The 19,757-nt window shown below is 35.9% G+C and overlaps 2 protein-coding genes across 4 annotated transcripts; both read left to right on the top strand.

Annotated features, from left to right (window-relative positions):
• Window positions 1-7,996: 7,996 nt before the first annotated feature.
• LOC110696242 lies at window positions 7,997-18,656 on the top strand. Of its 3 annotated transcripts, none has more exons than XR_002506263.1 (5): window positions 7,997-8,383; window positions 15,184-15,429; window positions 17,085-17,400; window positions 18,199-18,459; window positions 18,529-18,656. XR_002506263.1 is itself a non-coding variant. In XM_021873522.1 (4 exons), the coding sequence occupies exons 2-4, from the start codon at window positions 15,184-15,186 to the stop codon at window positions 18,333-18,335; spliced, it is 711 nt and encodes a 236-aa protein (XP_021729214.1). In that variant the 5' UTR covers window positions 7,997-8,383; the 3' UTR covers window positions 18,336-18,656. The 3 variants fall into 3 exon arrangements, 1 of the variants encoding a protein (XP_021729214.1); XR_002506262.1 differs by having other exon boundaries at window positions 15,184-15,441; XM_021873522.1 differs by having other exon boundaries at window positions 15,184-15,441; window positions 18,199-18,656.
• Window positions 11,829-14,683, top strand: LOC110696229. The gene is made up of 2 exons (XM_021873507.1): window positions 11,829-14,371; window positions 14,473-14,683. The coding sequence occupies exons 1-2, from the start codon at window positions 11,829-11,831 to the stop codon at window positions 14,681-14,683; spliced, it is 2,754 nt and encodes a 917-aa protein (XP_021729199.1).
• Window positions 18,657-19,757: the final 1,101 nt, after the last annotated feature.

Here is a 19,757-nt window from a genome sequence, read left to right as displayed (position 1 = left end):
ATAGTAGATTGATTTGAGGCAACAAAAGTTTTATCAATCGACTTAAATTTTGACCCTGTACATCACAATCTTAATAGTCAAAACTTATAAAAAGTTGTATACTTCGTATCATAAACTCATAATGCATGTTTGATGTGCGCTTTCGAGAAAGATTATTTACAATGTTTCGCTGCAACTTCCTGGATACTAATAAAAAAAAATATGTCTTAGTCTCAATTGGACTAATTCCAACGTTAGTCGGACCAGATGTGTAAATTTATTGATCTTTCCCTATCATGGGCGAAAAGCCATGCATAATTGCAAACCATACATTTTTACGTAGGAACTCCTTTGTAAGGAATAGTCTTGTGTATAACGATTGTACATTAATTTTATTATAAAACAGTCAATTTGAGTATAACTTAACTATTTTTATAGTAATTTTTACCACTTAAAGAGTAACTTTTAATTTATCGTTGGTTTGAATATTATTATAATGTGTAATTTCTTATAAATTCGTGATTACATACTATAAAAACTAATATGATTAATCTAATACATTACAAGTTTTTTGTAAGATAAAATTTAGGGAATTCTCAACGGCGACCCCCAACAATTGCTACGCACTAACGGTAACCCCTTTTTTTGGATTATACAAAATGACCTTAGTTATTTTTTTCTCCTAATGATGACATTAATGATGGTGTTTTAACATAAAATTAAACCATGGTTAGATTTATATTTTTTTTAAAAAAAAACTACAAAAATTAACCCAACCACCTGCCCAGCCACCCCCACCAAAAAATCTACCCACCATAACCCAGTCGTAGCCATCGACAAGTCCTTCCCCCTTCCCCCCGGAGCACCGTAGCCCAACCCCCTTCCCCGACCACCCTCCCCTTCCCTAGCGAACAAACCATCCCAACCACATCAAATTGCAGCGGCACGCGCAGCCACATCAACTCGCTGCCACCTATCAACACCCCAATTGCAACAATCAGCAGCAGCCCGAAATCTTCAGCGACATCACATTACAACCTAAACCACCATCGCCACCAATTCGCACATCACAGCCACCATCATCGCTGCAGCAACCACGCCACCACAACCCAGCTCTGCTTCTCTACTTCACAGCCCGCACACACCAAGCCGCAGCCCGCTCAGTCACATTACACTACCACTAACAACCACCCACCATCTCCAATTCACAAGCCCGCAAATGCAGCGGCAACCACCAATCACAATCGCATCAAAAACCACCCAGCCACTGCAATTCAAACCGCAGCAACCTGCCGCCATAAATGCACCTCAAGCAGCCCCAATTTTAGCCAATTTCCACTCAGGAACCACCACGCCAAAACCCCAAATTAAAAAAACCCTAAAATCGAAATCTAGGGTTTCGATTTTAGGGAATTCGTTTTTGGGGTTTTAGGGTGTCGAGGATGGTGGTTTTAGGGGGAAATTAAAAGTGGGTAAAGATGGGCAAATTAGTTTTGTCGGCGCAGGGGATGAGGTTTGGGCAGGTGGGGGTGGCCGGAAATCGGAAAGGGACGGGAAGGGGATGGGTTTTGGGTAGGGTGGCCGAAAGGCAAGTGGGGAAGGAGGCCGGGGAGGTGGTGGCCTGAAGTTATGGAGGGGAAAGGGAAGAAGAAGAAAGAGAAAAGGAAAGGAAGGAAGGAGGAAGGAAAGAAAAAGGAAGGAGGGGAGGGGTTGTCGGATTATGGTGGTGGAGGGGCTATCGGAAATTATGGAGGAGGAGCAAGGATAGAGAGGAAAGAGAAAGGAAGGAGGAAGGTTGGTGGTTGGGTTAATTTTTTTAGTTTTTTTTTTTTTAAAATATAAATCTAACCATAGTTAATATATTTAATGAAATAAGGTTATGAGTGAGATGAAAATTTTAATTAAGGTCATTTTGTATAGTTGAAAAAAAAGGGAGGTTACCGTTGGTGCGTAGCAAAAGTTGGGGTTACCATTGAGAATTTCCCTAAAATTTATTAATAGAAAAATAATAACTTTTGCAATATAAAGGGTAACTTTAATTACTTTTAACATAACTTTAACTCGTTTTACAATAAATTAACGTACACCCGCCTTTTTAGAGAATTTGTGTTTCGTAAGTACCCATCACTAGAATAAGTCACGATAGGCATATATCTTTAACATTAATAAAATTAAATATATTATTCTCATGATAATATCAATATAAAATATAAATCACACATATATTTTCCGATATCTCATATCTCTAATAGAATTACACCTTAAAATTTCCTTTACAAGAGTACAACCCATTTGATATAGATGGTAATTGTTAAAGGACCATCTCAATTATAATTGGTCTTTTGCTCTTAACAATTTCTAAGGTTTAATAATATTCATTTTAATTTCATGACAAAGCAAGAATGTTTTAAATGAACCAAAAATACAAGGACGGATATGGAGTACAAATGTACAATGAGGGAAATAATTGTCATTTATAATCCATTAAGTTCTACAAATTGGGATTCACTCTCACCAAAAAAAATAAAATTGGGATTCCCTTAGTCAACTTCATCCCTCAGAAACTGACCAGCTTGTCCTGGATTATCTTAGGAGGCCAGGAATCCAATGATACTATGGTTTTTAGGTTATTTTGTATTTTACCACCCATAAAAACTCACTTTTTGTAATTATCACCCAAAAGCAATTTTATTTTAAATTACCATTCAAAGAAACAAAAAAAATACATTTCACCACCTTTTAACACTTTCCATAAAAAAAAAACTTTAAATCTAAAGGTTTACAAAATTTTCTTCGATTTTCTTGCCAAAAAAAATAATATTTTGATGTTATGGGGGTCATTTTTCCCCTTTGAATACGATTTAAAGTCAAAAATTTACAAAAAAAAATGATTGAAAATGCCTCATCTTACATACTAAAAAAATACCTTAGTTTGCATGACACACGCAAAATGAGGCATTTTTTATAATTATTTGTTAATTTTGACTTCAAATTGGATAATTTGGACAAAACTAACCCCCAAAACCTCTAAAAAGCATGTTTTAACCACGAAAATCAATAAAAAAAAATTAACGGTTTGGTGGTGAAATCAATAAGGAATATATGATGCGTTCCTCGTCTCCAACACAATAGGACTAGTTTCATCTTTAAGTGTCATAGTTCTTATAAGTGGATTCTCTTGTATGAGACTCGTCATGGAACTTTTGATGTTAACTATGTGGATCGCAGTAACAGCAACAACTAACCATGACTTACATAGTCTCACTTTACTTCCTTGAAACCTCCAAAAGGAGAGCCTAAATTCCCTTACTGAAGATCTGATGTCGCCCAAAAATCATCATCTTGTTCAAAATACAATAATTACTGCGAGTGTTGCTTGGATATTCTTGCTAGGACTACTCATCCTCTGGCATGTCGTTCGTCTATTATATAAATTGATCAAGCAAATAGTACGGTGTTGGGTTTTAGAAGTGTGGAGAACGGTTCAATAAGGCTAAGGGGATGCATAGCTTTGGAATTATGCTATGGATTGTTTACCTGGTGCGTGCAAAGCAAAAATGAAAGGTAAGGGCTGACTTCAAATGAGCATATCTTAAGGTCTAGAATTGATATTGAGATGATTAAAGTTTGAGGTTATAGCTCATCTCGATTTGGTCAAAAATCCAGGGAGTTATGGCCGTTTTATGAAGAGTTGTCTGTGCAGTGCGGAAGTTCGACAGAACTCTAGAAAAGTTTGGTCGAACTGTTTGAAGAAATTGAACTGCTGCTACTGACAACCTTGTCCGACCGAACATTAGGTAAGTTCGACCAATCTACCCTTAGTTCGGTCGAACAGGGGATAGGTTCGGTCGAACCTCATACATGCCCTCACTACTAGATTTAGGTCGTTTTCCGACAGAATCGTTCCGACGGACCTCAAATTCCGTTGAAAAGTTCAAATTTTCCAATGAATTTGGATCCGTCAGAATATCAGTCGAAAAAGGTATTTTCCGACGTAAAATCCCTCAGAATTATTCCGTCGGAAGTATGTATTTCCGACAAAATTTAATTTCGTCGGAACTAATTAAAACATAACCAAGCTTGTTTCATTGCAATTCACGAAACAAAAACAAAAAAGGGGGAAGAGTGAGAAAAAGCAAACGGGAGAAAGATAAAGAGAAAGAGAAAGAGGAAGTGGAAGCGGACCGATGACCACCAGATCCGCCGCAACCACCAGCTTACACCGCCTTGATTCCTTGGCCGCCGATCGGTAAGTGTAGTTAATTTTGTGATTTTTTTTACTTTTTTCGCAGCCACCCCCGTTCCTCATTCATTGCTGCCACCTGAGCCAGCTTCTGCCGCCCTGGACGCCGCTGTGAGGTTAGTGTTGTTTTTTTTTTTAATTTTTAACAATTAACATGAGCTAAACCCTAACTACCTCTTCACAGGCACCACCGACGCCACCTCCGATCCATCAAGCTACCTCCAACCTCCTCCCCTCCGTCGCTACGATCAGAAACACCACCTTTTCCCCCTATTGAAACTTCTGGTAAGTCCTCCTACTTTCCCCCTTTTTTTTTAAATTTTTAATGAATTAATTTCCTCCACCACCCTTATTTTGCAGCCACCACCGACGCCACCTCCACCAAGCTTGTCGTGCAGCCACCGCCAAGTTTATATCTACCCATAGTGAGTTCCTTTTCCCCTTTTGTTTCAATTCGATTTTATTTTGGTATAATAATAAACCCTTTTATATTTTTTTTACTTTTAATTTTTTTGTAGGATTTGTACAATTAGTGGGTTTATTGTCACATTACAAACCCTAATACAATGCATGTTAGTTTAGTTTAGTGTATTTTAATATAATGTAGTTTAATTTAGTTTAGGTTTATGTAATGTATGTTAGTTTAGTTTAATATTATAATATGTTAGTTTGGTTTGGTTTAGATTTATAAGCGATTTTCCGTGTAAGCGACATTTATTATCGGTTTTGAGGATAACACTATGGATTTCTGTCACGGCAACAACATACATGAACTCAGTAACCAGGCTACTTATAAAGGAGGCGGAATTTTGTTTGCATTAGGGATTTCTCTCATAGCTTGGCTAGTGTTAATGGGAACTATAGTTGTTGCACATATTGTGCGATTCATATGGAAGATTATTAGTTGGCGAAGGAGGCAATCAATAATAAGATTTTGCAAGATGTGTTATCCGAGAAGGTCAAAAAACACTACAAATGAATCAAATTTGATCAACGACGTATGATAGTCTCAACACAAAGTGCGTCGTCTTTACAGTCATTGGCTCGTCGCGTTCTAATCCAGCCATGTTTGTTTCCCGGTTGTTAAATAATAATGTACTAGTAGTACTTTAATTGATTAGATTTCACGCACTAAGCATCATTTTATTCGATCATGTACCATCTTCATTGTTAGCTTGTATGTGAAAGTTTGTTATTTTACATTGTATGTGAAATATATGAGCAAACATCAATTATAATTGGCCTATCTTCATTTATAATGAGAATGCTCTAATTTACTACAAAATTACTTAAGCTCACGTCCAAACTAGAATGTTATATTCGTCTATTTTGTAGGAAATTTACGTTGTCAATGTCGTTTTATACAAATTCTAACACCATGTTATGTTAGGTTTAGTCTTTCTGTTAACATGAATATATAATGAAAATTATCTAAACATATAAAGCTTTTCTCTTTCAATTCACAAAATTTATTTTTTCATGGTTCTTTTTTATGATGTCCAAAACATGTACATCTTGCACCTAGCAGTGGCGGATCTAGGGGGCACACAGAGGTACAGTTGTACCCCCATTCAAAAAAAAAAAAGTTTGTTGATCAAAGAGACCTGTTTTTTGTAATAGGTGGTCTCTTAAGTCTTCTAATCCAAACTGCTGACAACGGGTCTAACACTCTGGCGGGTAATTATGTAGAGTATATGTAAAGAGACCGCCTATTAAACAACTGTTCTCTTTTGTTATTTCACTTTACCAGACACATTAATATGAAGTATTTGCTTTGTGATACTTTTTTTTTTAATCCAAAACACTTAAATTAATTTTTTTTAATCCAAAAACTTTTGTACTCACTATAAAGCATATATCATACCTAGTAGTAAATTTTTTTCATGCCTTCTTTACTTATATACTCCATTACTCCGTGTATAGTTTATACTACTATAACACTACTATCACATATCAATTATTTTAAATATTATCTTACTTAAGATATATTGTTAATATTCTATGAATGTCTAATGATTTCTCATTGATAAAATAAGAGTTTGCGCATTACAAGTTCTAAACGTAGTATATTCATCGACATATATATATGCTTTTAATTTATTTTTTTTCCTTCGAATAAAACTTACATATTATTTTAATTACTATTGATGATTAATAAATAGTATGCCTGTCTCTTTAGAGACATCTGATAAAATTGGAACGAATAGGTTTCTGTCTCACTTACTAAGAATCATTTCAAGTATATATGTACCATCATCTAATTAGCTTGTTTGTGAGAATTTATAGTATATTGCTTAACATTTAAAATGTATTTGTAATAAATATGCAAGCATCCATTATAATCGACCTATCTTAAGTTATAATGACAACGCTCTTATCTAGCTACTATGCAGCATGTAATTATTAAAGCTTTCATCCTAGCATTGTTAGGAAATCTATATTATAAAAATCATGTTGACCAAAATCTTAAGCTGATTGTTAAGGCTTAATAATATGTTTTATAGTCTAATAATAACAATGAAGATATTGGAAATGGATTTACAGAAAAATATCATATTAACCATGTATAATGGTCTCAACACTAATATTTAATGTATGTCGTCACATTATTCACAATCTACATTTCTACACCACTCATGTTTATTGTTTTTACCGACCAGTGACGACTCACCAATAATGTAGTACTTTTGTTAATTAGATTGTATTAAGCATCACTTCAAATATTCAAGTATTATGTACCATCTTATTAGCTTATTGTTCAAAAGATTGTGTATTTTTACATGATCAATTATAATCGATCTTTCTTTGTTAACAATTTTTAAGGGTTCAAAATATTTACTCCCTCCGACGGAATTACATGATCAATTACACATCGACTTCCGACGGAATTTTCCGTCGGAAGAGGGATGATTCCGATGAAAAATTCCGTCGGAAAGTAACATATTTCCGTTGGACTTAGTCCTGTTTATTTAGCAAATTAAACGATTTAATTTGCATTTTGTCACCTATATATCCTGCACCTAATATAAGACAAATTTGAATTTAAGATTTAATTACGAAATTTTTTTTATATATTTGTTTATAATAATGTATACATTGTGTGCAACTATACAACATAATCTAAATCTAATTACATGTACATACTATATAAACAAATTCTAAGCTACAGCCGGAGTACCTTACCCTGCACCGCCGCTACCCGAGTCGTTCGTGGGGTCTCGACGCTAATGTGGAATGTTGGAACATGGGTCGTTGCTGGAGAATCGACGCATCACCTCTTCAAACCTCTCTTGGTTTCTCCTTTCTATTTCGGCCAATCGAGCCTCCATCTCGACTTCCATTTCACTCCGCATAGCTTGCACCCTCTGCTCCACCCTTTGTTCCACCTGATCCTGCATCTTGGAAAGAAGGAAAGGCGTGTCACTACTACATTTTTAATCTAATACAACGGTTCAAAATTAGCTAATACAACGACTAATTTCATACCGTTGTATTAGACTAGGCTAATACAACGGATTATACTAAAACAGGTCTAATACAATGGTTTATACAAACCGTTGTATTAGATATACTAATCTGTTGTATTAGATAAGCTAATCCAACGGATTATTCTTCTAATACAACGGATAGTGTTCCTTTTTTTTAATTTTTCAGATTGAGCTAATCCAACGGATAGTGGAGCTAATCCAACGGATCAACCCAAAATAAAAAATAAAAAAGAAAAAACTTAGATGGCGCCGAAATTTTCATGACTTCCCTCTACTTTTACCCCAAAAATTTAAAAGCCTTCCTATTCTAAGACAAAAATAAAAACAAAAAAGAAAAGAAAATTGGAAAAGTAAGAAAGCTGTTTCTGTGAACTAAACCCATTTTCCCCCATTACTCCATTTTTGAAGCCCTAAATTACTGAAAAATTTCTGAGAGGAAAATTAAACAAAGAAATCTGAGCAAGTAGACGAAGGCAGCACTCAAGCGGTGGCTGGTTGCTTGAATTTCAGGCGGTAATTGCGAGTTTCAGGAGGTGACTGCGAATTTCAGGCGGTGGCTGTGAGTTTCAGGCGGTGGCTGCGAGTTTCAGGCGGTGGCTGCAAGTTCCGACAACTCCCATTTTCATCTTGCATGTTCCTGCCTTGTGGTTGATTGCTCGAATTGCTGTTTAAGGTATACGGCATAGTTTTGTTTTTGAGATTGCTTAATTAAAATTTTTGATGTTGCATGTCGTGGTGATTAATTTGAAGTTTATGCTGTTGTGCTTGCAAATTCGTATTTGAGGCCATAAATTACGGTAATAGGAATATGAAATTACTTAGTTCAAATTTGTATTTACAAAGAGGGAACGAGTTGGGTGAGAAACGATCTGAGTGAGTAATGTTTTCCACGATGTAGTTTTCTGTTCTGTGGGGGCTGCTTCTCTTGTCAATCCATTGTGAGCATTAGTGAATAGGTCTTAACTATGTGTGAGTTACATTGTGAGTGAATTAGCTTTACTGGGTGCAATTGTTTGGATTGGTTGATGCGCAATCTTTGATGTTTTGTGACCAGGCGATAGTCAATTTAGCTGCTGAATAATTAAGAAATTTGAATTATTGATGATCAAAGTTATTATTAATTGGTTTTGCTGCAGAATTCTTCAAAAAGCTGCTTCTTTATGAAAGTTGTTGACGGACATTGCTATATACCAAAAGTTTCTCACAATATATTTTGATCTATGGAGTTATTTGATCTGATTTGATAGTTTTTTCTTCACTGTTTCAACTTCTTTTGTGTTTCTCGTAATTGCATAAGCTTTTGAAGATTTTTTGAGGCTATTTTCCTTCCACTTCCGTTTTGTCCTTGAAAACTTGTCTCTTGTTTCTAGATGAAGTGGTTAGTCTATATAAATTAATAATATAATATTAAAATCCATTGTCATCAAATTGGAATCTTTAAATGGCCAAATGACGCAGTGACATTTCAGAGGTTCCTGCCGATTCAAGAGGAAGCTCTCCATCCATTATTCATGTCGAAGATCCTCTATAGTTAAAATATTCTTGTGTGAAATCACAGTCAAAATTGCCTATTTAATTGATCTTTCTTATCTTTGACCTCTTGCTTCAAGCAAATCTTGAATCTCTTCATTCTTGTTAGTTCTTGTTTGTGCAGTATGCTAGGTACACTAGTCTCAATACTGTCTACAATGATGTGTTGAGAGTACATTAGACTCATTACTAACTATAGCGGTGTTTTTGGTTTTTATGTTGACTACTCTTAGTTGCTGCAAGCTGGTTTGTTCTTCTCTTAGATGATTGAGTTAAAGGCGTTGCATAACTTAGATATGTTAACATGAGAGTAGTGATACAGATATTTCATGCTGATTGAAGAGATATTCATTCCACAACACCATTTTTTTTTATTTTTTTTTTGGTCATAGATGTTCCTATTATTTCCTGTATTAGTATGTGCTATGATTAAATTACAATAAAATTCTTTTCTTTGATAGTTTTGAAGATCTTTCTTGTATTAGTATGTGCATGCATGAGACATGTTCAGATTTACCACTTGTCTAATAGTTTTGAAGTTTAGGTCCAGTCAACTTTTAAGTGTATGTTGGGTATAAAACCCTTAAAGATGTTTCTTGCTGATAAACAGGAAATTCCGTTTTTGTCAAAATGGTTCTTTTTGGTTACATATGCTCTACCATTTAATGATAGAGACAACAACTAGATGGAAGGCAACATCTAAACTTTGTCGATCCATTGTGAGCATTAGTGAATAACTCTTGACTATATGTGAGTTACATGTTTTGATGTTCATGGTTCAAACTACTTGCTTCTTGTTACAAAGATTATCTGAATGTTTTTGTTAGGAATTGCTTGGCTCGTGGATTATTGACCTTATTCATGTACGCTGATGTTGTGTAATATTTTACACTGTGGCTATGAGTCATTAGTCTTTGATTGGCTTTGCACCTAATGGCAAGGTAGTTGCTGCGAGTGTTAACTTTGTGGCTTGTTTATCTTGTAAATAATTACTTTAACGACATGAGAAAAGTTAAAAGCTGAAATCCATAGGATTTGGCTTATTTGGTAGGGATGTCTTCAACATTGGACTTCTTACTGAACAAAGTAGGTATATGTATTGGTTTTTGCATCAACATTATCGATTCTCAAATTAATTTTTCAACAATGGATTTTGTAATTGATTTATTTCTTGACATTCCTTTTCCAAACCAAATTTGTAGGATAGATAGAAAACATTTATGAATTTGCAAGAAGATCTAAGAAACTTGTCTTTGTTTTAGGGCTTCCATATAGTTCTATTATGGAATCAAACAAATTATGAAATACAGAATTTGAACCAATAATTTCAAGCAAATTATAGTTTATCGTCTTTTAATAATACGGAGTATTGTTTAATCACTTAGTGTGTTTGTTTTATGCTGCTGACCTGATTCTAGCGTAGCTACTATTGACATGTTGCTACTGTTGATGTATCACAATATCTGTTGATTTCTTTCCAAATATCTGTAAGATTGGAGAAACACACAATATAAAATTTTCCACTAAGTAAACAAATAGTCAAATGTCTTAAGAACATAACTATATTCTCTATATCTTGTTAGTTAATTATTCCTCAGAGATTCCTTTTTTTACACATTTGTATTCTAAGATCTTTCCAAGGAATAATGGAAGGGTTGCATGAAAAAGAGGCAACACTTTTGTTCCATAACAATTTTGATGTACTCAAGCCTATACATGCATCATATCATACAAGTGACTACCCTTTCAGAAACTATGATAGATGGAAAAAACACAAATACAAATGACATAAATGTCCCAGCCGTTCTTCAGCAATCCCAAATTTTAGTTCTTTTCTTCCTAGTTTGAGAAAAAGAGAAGATGTCGATAATAAAAGATACTAATATATATACCTTCACTAATCATCCTCGCGTAGGCTGAGGAAAAGGTAAAAACTTATATGAATATTAACAGCAGAAACAGTGTATAAATCACATTGGAAGAACATCATGCATGGCCTTACAAAGACTACGTGAAAATACATCAGCTATTTAAAACTGACAACCTACAGTAACACAAAATGTAAGCACAACCATTTTACCTTTACTAATTTGTCTGGTGTTTAACTCCGTTGAAGCACCTAGCTCTTCCTTCTTTTCTCTCCTTTTTCTACGGCTCATCACTTCCTTTTTTGGCCCTCAATTCATCTTTCTGTTTGAGCTCCAACTTCTTTTGTTCAAATAGTTTATTCTGTGATTACATATTTACATGTGGTATTTAAGGTGAATACGAATATAGATATTGAACTAAGATTTCATCATTTTGCTTAAATTTTTTTGAAACGAAGAAATATTGACAATGTAATTGCATTTAGTATAGGCTAGCTTGGTGTTCATCTTGTGTTTTGGTAATTTTCCTGCATTATATGTTAGTTGTTTGACAATAACACTTCCTGTCCTAAAAGGGGTGTATTTAGTGCTTGGGATAGAGTAGTTCATTGATCACCTTTGTGCTACACCTCCATGAAAAATAATGAGAGTTGTATAGGTTATGTGACTTTATCCTTTGGCACCTATTTACACTGTTAATTTCTATTTTTACCCTAAGGAATGGAAGGTGGAACTAATAATTGGTGGATGTTATCCAAATGGAGTGATGAATATGAACAAGGAGTCGACGAATATGTCAAAAGGGCTTTTGCTATCAAGTCTCAAGGAAATCAAATTTTTTGTCCATGTCAAACTTGTCATTATCGTTTTAGGCGGTGTGAAGGTGTGGTGAGAGACCATTTAATTTGTAATGGTTTTGTTCCAAGATCGGATAAGTTATCAGATTTAGGGTTCAATATCCAAAGAGAAGAAATTATTTGGGGTAATGATGAAGGGTCCATCCCAAATGAATCTAGCGATGACGTAGTGAGGTTGTTGCATGATGCACGTGATGCTTTTAGAGAGGGGCCAAATGTTGAGGCAAAAAAGTTTTTGAGGTTAGTTGAAGAAGGGCAAGAAGAAGTGTATCCTGGTTCCAAAAATCACTCAAAACTTTCCTTCATGATTCGACTTTTTATTTTGAAGTGTGATCATAATCTAACCAATGCCGCATTTGGAGATATATTGGAGCTTATAAGGGAGGTGTTTCCTGATGCAAAGTTGCCAACTTCTTTCAATGAAGCGAAAAGTGTTTTGAAAGTGTTGGGGTTGGATTATACGAAGATTGATGCATGTCCAAACGATTGCATGATATATTGGGAAGAGCATGAAAATGCAACAAGCTGCCTTGTTTGTAAAACACTAAGATGGAAATCAAAGGACAAAGAGGATGACATAGAAAATGGTAAGGGAAAGACCTATAGAATTCCTCAAAAGATTCTTAGGTACTTTCTGATAAAGAAAAGGCTTCAACGACTATTTATGTGTCAAGAGACGGCGAGATACATGACTTGGCATGCGGATGGGCGTGAAACTGATCATCTTTTACATCATCCAGCTGACAGTCAAGCTTGGAGGGAATTTGATTCCTTGTACAAAGAGTTTTCTGATGACCCGCACAATGTGAGGCTAGGACTAGCCACAGATGGCTTCAGCCCGTTCAACTCAATGAGTATTGTACATAGTACTTGGCCAGTTATGTTGATCAATTACAACTTGCCTCCTTGGATGATTATGAAGCCTGAGAATTTGATGTTAGCACTACTAATTTCGGGTCCTTCTTCCCCAAGCAATGACCTTGACATATATTTGCAACCACTAATGAAGGACTTGAAGGATTTGTGGGAGTTCGGACTGGAAACTTATGATTCTTCGAGTAACCAGAGGTTTCACATGCATGCAGCATTGATGACTAACGTGAGTGCTTTTCCTGCTTACGCGATGTTATCTGGCTGGAGCACAAAAGGATACTTGGCGTGCCCTGAGTGTCATTATGAATTAGATTCTGAGTGGTTGCCTTATAGTGCTAAGAATGTGTATAGGGCAAATCGTAAATTTCTACCTCCATTTCACCCTTGGCGTCGTGATAAGAGGAATTTTGATGGGAAAGTTGAGGAAAGACAGCAACCTACTCCATTGAATGGAATTGATGTAGCTAATCTGTTGCGTGATTTTCCAAATGAATTTGGAAAGAAGCAAAAGAAACCAAGGCGTGATGTCGATGATCCGAACCCGTGGAAAAAGAGGGTCATTTTTTTCGAGTTACCATATTGGAAGCATTGTCTTAATCGTCACAACCTCGATGTAATGCATATTGAGAAAAATGTGTTTGATAGTGTCATTGGGACATTGTTAGACATTTCTCAAAAGACCAAGGATCATAAGAGTGCTCGTCGAGATTTGGTAGAGCTTAATTTGATGCCGGAGCTTCAACCAAGAGAATTGGAAGATGGTGGCGAAGAATTTCCAAGATCCCGCTTTTGGATGTCATTAGAGCAAAAACGTAAGTTCTGCCACGTCTTCAAAAATGCCAAAATTCCTCAAGGCTATGCTTCTAACATTGGTCGATGTGTACAAGTTGGTGAAAGGAAAATTGCAGGCTACAAAAGCCACGATGCACATTTTATGATGAATTATTTGCTCCCAATTGCAGTAAAGACAACATTATCCAAAGATGTTGCTACTCCTTTGATTAAACTTTGTGCTTTTTTTAAAAGTATATGGAGTAAAAAGGTTGATCCTCAACATCTTGAAACATTGCAATCTGAGTTAGTTGAAACATTATGCCTACTTGAGAGGATTTTTCCACCTGCCTTTTTTGATATAATGGTACATCTACCTCTACACTTGGTGGGCCAAATTAAATTGGGTGGACCTGTAAGTTCAAGGTGCATGTATGGGATTGAGAGGTATCTTCATGGACTAAAGCAAGATGTTCGAAATAAAGCTCGTCCAGAAGGCTCAATGGCAGAAGGATATCTAGCCAAAGAATGTGTTGCCTTTGTAGCTAGATTTTTGAATGGATCAAACTCGGCCACACCTCAAGTTAATGATTGTAGTACATCACAATCATTTCTTCCTAAGGTAGGACGTCCAGTAAAAGGGAAAGGAAGGACATCAAAGAAAAAAGACCGTGAACACATACTTGATCACAATCAATGGGTGCAAGCGCATCGTTATGTCTTGTTCAATTGTGACTGTGAGGAAGTTGAGAAATATATAAGGTTAGATTACCAACCAAAACGTAGTTTTTTTTTTCTTTTCTCTTGGTTTTCAATATGTTTTAATTGTAGTGTTAATAAAGTAATCTTTTTATATTTAATAGTGAGCACAAGGAATTTGTAAGCGCTAGAGGAAAAAGAAAATGGAATAGCGTTCAAGATCACAGCAAGGATTTTGTGGATTGGTTTAGGGAGAAAGTTGATTTCATTGTTGAAGAGGGTCAACACATCATCCCTAACAATATCATATGGTTATCAAAAGGGCCTTCTTACATTGCTAAAAAAGTATACAGGGTACTCAGTCAATGGTTATAGGTTCCATACCATGAAGCGCGATGCTAATTGTGTAACTCAAAATAGTGGAGTCACTCTAACGGCCATGACACATAGCTTTGCGAGTTCCAAAGATCAAAATCCTATTGAGGCTAATGTCAATTATTATGGTTCAATAACAGACATCATTTCAGTATCTTACCATGGCTATTTCTGTGTCGTCTTATTTAAGTGTGTGTGGTTTCACTCTGAAAAAGACGATGATGAGCTTGTAACGATTAATATGTCTAAGACAATTTCTAAAGAAGAACCATTTATCTTGGCATCTCAAGCACATCAAGTGTTTTATGTTGAAGATCTTAATAGAGATGGTTGGCATTATGCTGTTCAAATCCCTCCTAGAGAGCTTTCTGATGGTTTTTTCCCTAACAATTTATATTACATTATATTGCACTGCTTTCCATATTATATTATATTGCATTATTTTTCATATTATTATCTTTTATGGTTTGTAAACATGTTCTCATTGAATGGCTTTGCAGATGAAGGGGAGTAAAGCAAAAGCATTTAATTCCCAAAGTCATCTTCCAGACTATGAGTTACAAAGGCTCAGAAAATTGAAGCATAATGCTGAAAGAATGTCAGCCCAAGGATCGAGATCGTTGGCGAATAAGATACTACAGCAAAAAACACGCGACATACTTTGTTCGAGTGTGAGGCAGACAGATGATGGCTCCTCAGAAGACTTTGATACGGAACAGGAAACTCTTGGTAGTGAAAAAAGACAAGTATGTGAAAAGGTATCTTTAGTAACTTGAATTTTGCTTTGACGACATATACATTCCTGCCTTTGCTCTGCCAGACTCTTGGTTGGGAAGGCAGGATTAGCCTATAAGTCATAAGATGAAATAGACAGTTGCTAGCCTTTTACATCTATTAATTTCAACACTTTTACTGAATTATGATTGTTTTGTTTATGGAATGGGTTGACATAGATTACATAATATATTAATATTCCTGCAATATCTCACATTAATAAAGCAGTTAGGCAAAAAATATGATTTGGTACCTTTGAGAAGATTGGAAGAGAAAATGATATAACTGAGGTAATCATACTTAAAGCTGCTATAAGACAAACAAATCAAAAACTTTCTTTAATCACTTTTTCTAGTTTTTTGGATTTCATTCTTCCCGTATGTTGCTTAGGGGTAGTACTGATAATGATGGTATCGCCTCGCCTGATCAAGCTAGTGAGTTGGGTAGCTTGGTTCCTCCACTGGTTTCTGAGCTTTGTCAACACATATAAGGGTAGGCAAAAAGAGAGATTATAATGCAGTGCATTTCTATTAGGGAAAGCATTAGCAAATAAGTAATGAATTAGTAGGATTGTGATGAGTAGGTAATAAGCTTGCATAAAACAAGAAATAAGCCAAAAGAAATACTACTGATTGGATTCATTAGTTATGTTGGTCTTTTTGCACAATTATAGGCAACTTTCCAGACTTCACTTTTAACAGAATGCAAGAGGGTGCATTTGGTTGCGAGCTAGTCTTAGATGAAATCGTCTAATGAGGAACTCCTAGTTTATAACCCTGGAGGCCTGGACATATTATAACTTGGAACACATGTTCTGAATTGTACCTTCGTATTAATTAAGCATTTCTGATTGATCTTCGGTTTGCTTTTACCCTGGTCCCTGGACTTACGCTTTCTAGATCAATGGATTATGTGAAATTGCTCTTGTATCAGCAAAAATACTAATGCACTAGTTTTACAAGTGAATAGTATTACTACTCAAATCTAAATAGATAAATGGTTTAGTGTAGAATTTATCTGTCTGTCATGAACTCATGATAATTGCCACCTTAGAGCTCTCTATTATCACTGTATCTGTGTGAGTTTTGTAAGAAACCAGATCTATCGACATAGATACCTGACTAACCCAACTAATATAAGTACTCCATTCATTTGATCTTGTAACTGCAGATGACATTGCTGTCCTTTAAAGTAAATTTTGCGAGCGTTACAGGACATTAAAAAAACTGTACTCACTCCGTCCAAAATTGAGTGTTAAATTGATTCCATACGGCTATACTCTCTTCACCACCCAACAAAATGGGGTATGTTTGGAAAACCAATATCAGTCTATTTGTTTTTAAGGAAACGTGAGATCTTTCTACTGAACACTCCATGAATTGTGACTATTAGTTCTGGATGGAGTAGCTATTTTTGGAGCATAAATACATATAGTACATGTCAATGGTTGCAGCAAGTATATGACCCTTTTTAATTACTGATAGTATTTTTTTATGCTTGTATTTCATAGGTCTATCACTAAGGACTCAAGAGCTTACAGCTATAAATTTATTTGTGAGACTCCTGTCTAGCCTTTCAATTTGCTTTAGTTTGATAACAAGTAACTTGTTTCGCTTTTGTTTTATAGGTCTCTTCTCAACAACATCCAGTTCCTACACGGGAAATTCAAAGGAAGCAGCAAGAACAGCAATTGGGGTCAACAAAGGCATCTGTGAAGAAAAGAGCGTTCTGTTCTCCTGGCTCAATGTCAGCCTACCTCGAGTTTCGAAAACGACAAAAGGATGAAGCGCTGATGATGAGCAGTGAGGTGCATGAAAAAGGGCAAAATTATGATGCTGAGCAGCTGAATGAGACCGATTGTGCTCTTCAGTTCGATTGTGAGGGCAATGATGAGGGCAATGAAGCAGCGGAACGAGCATTTATGGCACAGTTTGGAATGGAAGGTATATTCTGATCATTAATTATGATTGCCTTAGGTTGACCTGTCAAATTGTTATAATTTTAGTAAAATATAATTATAGATATAATTAATAGTATAATATTAGGTATAATTAATAATATAAATATGCCGCAATACAATTGATATAGACCCCTCATCCTGTTTTTCATTTCTTTCTTACAAACTCCTTCCCTCTTATTGTGGGGATCAACATAAATTGCAATAGTCTTAAGGTAAGGTCACTAAGATCTTAGGAGAAATCATCAAACACAGAAACTCAATATGGAAGTGCACAAAATAAAATGTATATTATTCATAGCAGAAACTGTAGTCAGAGTCCCATCACTTGAGGCACCTCGAGGTACAATTAAAATCATGTAGATATATTCAAGGTAAACTGAAGCAATGACATTTGGTTTTCACAACCCTGGCAAGGTCAATTGGTTACAATGATCAGCTAGCTTTTGAAGACACCAACATTTTATATAGGTGCAAACACTGTATGTTAAAACCAAATAGCCAAATTAGCTCTGCCCACTAGCATAACTTTTCTCAACTGCATCAATTGCTCCTCATGCAAACATTGTTGCAAATACATCTAGGCTGTTCTAGCGTACAGCTTCAGTTCGAATTTTCTGTAATATGAAGGACCTCAAGGGCCATACTCATATACAATATTCAGGTATCCAGAGTTAGATATTAGTGAAGTTACTAAAGTTTTCCAGAAACTCGCGTAAAACTAGAATATGTAAATCAGTTAAAATGCTGGATAAACTTACGAATGTAGTGTTTATTACCACAGAAACAGCAGGTGAATTGTCCTCGAAAAGGAAAAAAACATCGAGGTCGAACAATGCTCCACAGAGTTCACGCACGTTCAAGAGAGGAGCGTCCTGTGATTGTTCTGAACTCATTAGGTCAGCCAGTTGGACCTACTAAGGAGATTGTGCAAGAGTTGAAGTTTTTTCTGGGAACGGTGGCAAGGGATTCCGAACTTGCACCGCTTAACTACAGAAATTTTCCTAGCCTATCGACACTTGATAAGATATTGGATTATGTCCAGGTAGTATACAATGATATTGTTGCATTGCACGTACACCTCCACACGTTACTAATGTTTTAGCTTGAACAGGAGAAGTATATGGTCCCCCATGTCGGGTTAAATTGGGTGATGGATGCTGTAAATAGTTGTTGGAAATATTATAAATGCCAAATCAAGAAGAAACACTTCTATGCATATGATACGGATGATTTAAGGTGGAACATAAACCAAATACAATCTCCGATCAGATGTTCCTAGATCTTCTACAATATTGGCATACCGATGAGGCGAAGGTACTGTATATTGATTCTAATCTAATTCTCTCGAATAATTTTATCTAATATGTGTTTAATTTTGAATTAAATGGTGGTTTCCGATTTTCCCTAGGCAATTAGCCAAAGCAACAAAAAGCAACAACAAGATCCCGACAAGAAAGAACCTTCTCAAGCAAAGGTTTACAAGGAATCAAGAAAAAGAAGTGCTGAAAGGACATACATTAGCAGCTTTGAAAAAGCAAAAGAGAATATTGTGAGTTATTCGATAATTAGTAACATTGTACGCCTAAATATTGTTAGTTATTCGATAATTAGTAACATATTACTATGTTTTCCTAAACAGGACAAAATTGATGCTTTGGAGTCAGCACAATCACAAGAAGATGGTAATGTATGCAATGACCCTTATAGTGAAGTGATCCACCTCCTAAATGCAAAAGTCGTTTGCATCTATATGGCTCGGGTGTGAAGAAGAGTGATTTGAAGAACAAAGATACAAAGTCAAATTACATACTCCCTGAGGAATTCCTGGTAGGCATAAAAAACACAATTAGTCCAAGAAATTACACCTACCATCACCGCTGCAGTTTTGGATTTGATTCGCGAGGTGAACCCCGGGATTAATCTTGTGGTTCCTAGTACTCTGCAGCAATTAACTCCGCATGATGCATCTAGTGCACCAAATCGAAATACTGCCCAAAGTGGACAATCTTTCAAAATCATTTAATCAGGTATAATCTGCACTTCTCTGCTCTAAACTTTAATTTCTAAACTTCCCCTGACTGCTTGCTTGACTGACTGACTGACTGCCTGCCTGCCTGACTGACTGACTGCCAGACTGATTGCTTGCTTGCCTGCCTGACTGACTGACTGACTGCCTGACTGCCTGCCTGACTGACTGCCTGACTACCTGCCTTCCTGCCTGACTGCCTGCCTGACTGACTGCTTGCTTGCCTGCCTGACTGACTGACTGACTGCCTGCCTGCCTGACTAACTGACTGATTGACTGACTGCTCCCTCGTCATATAAACACAAGACTCCTAT

The sequence above is a fragment of the Chenopodium quinoa genome, unplaced genomic scaffold (genome assembly GCF_001683475.1).
Source record: "Chenopodium quinoa cultivar QQ74 unplaced genomic scaffold, ASM168347v1, whole genome shotgun sequence".
Lineage (NCBI taxonomy): Eukaryota > Viridiplantae > Streptophyta > Magnoliopsida > Caryophyllales > Amaranthaceae > Chenopodium > Chenopodium quinoa.
The sequence above is the reverse complement of the archived record's forward strand: the minus strand, read 5'-3'. Positions and strand labels throughout refer to the sequence as shown.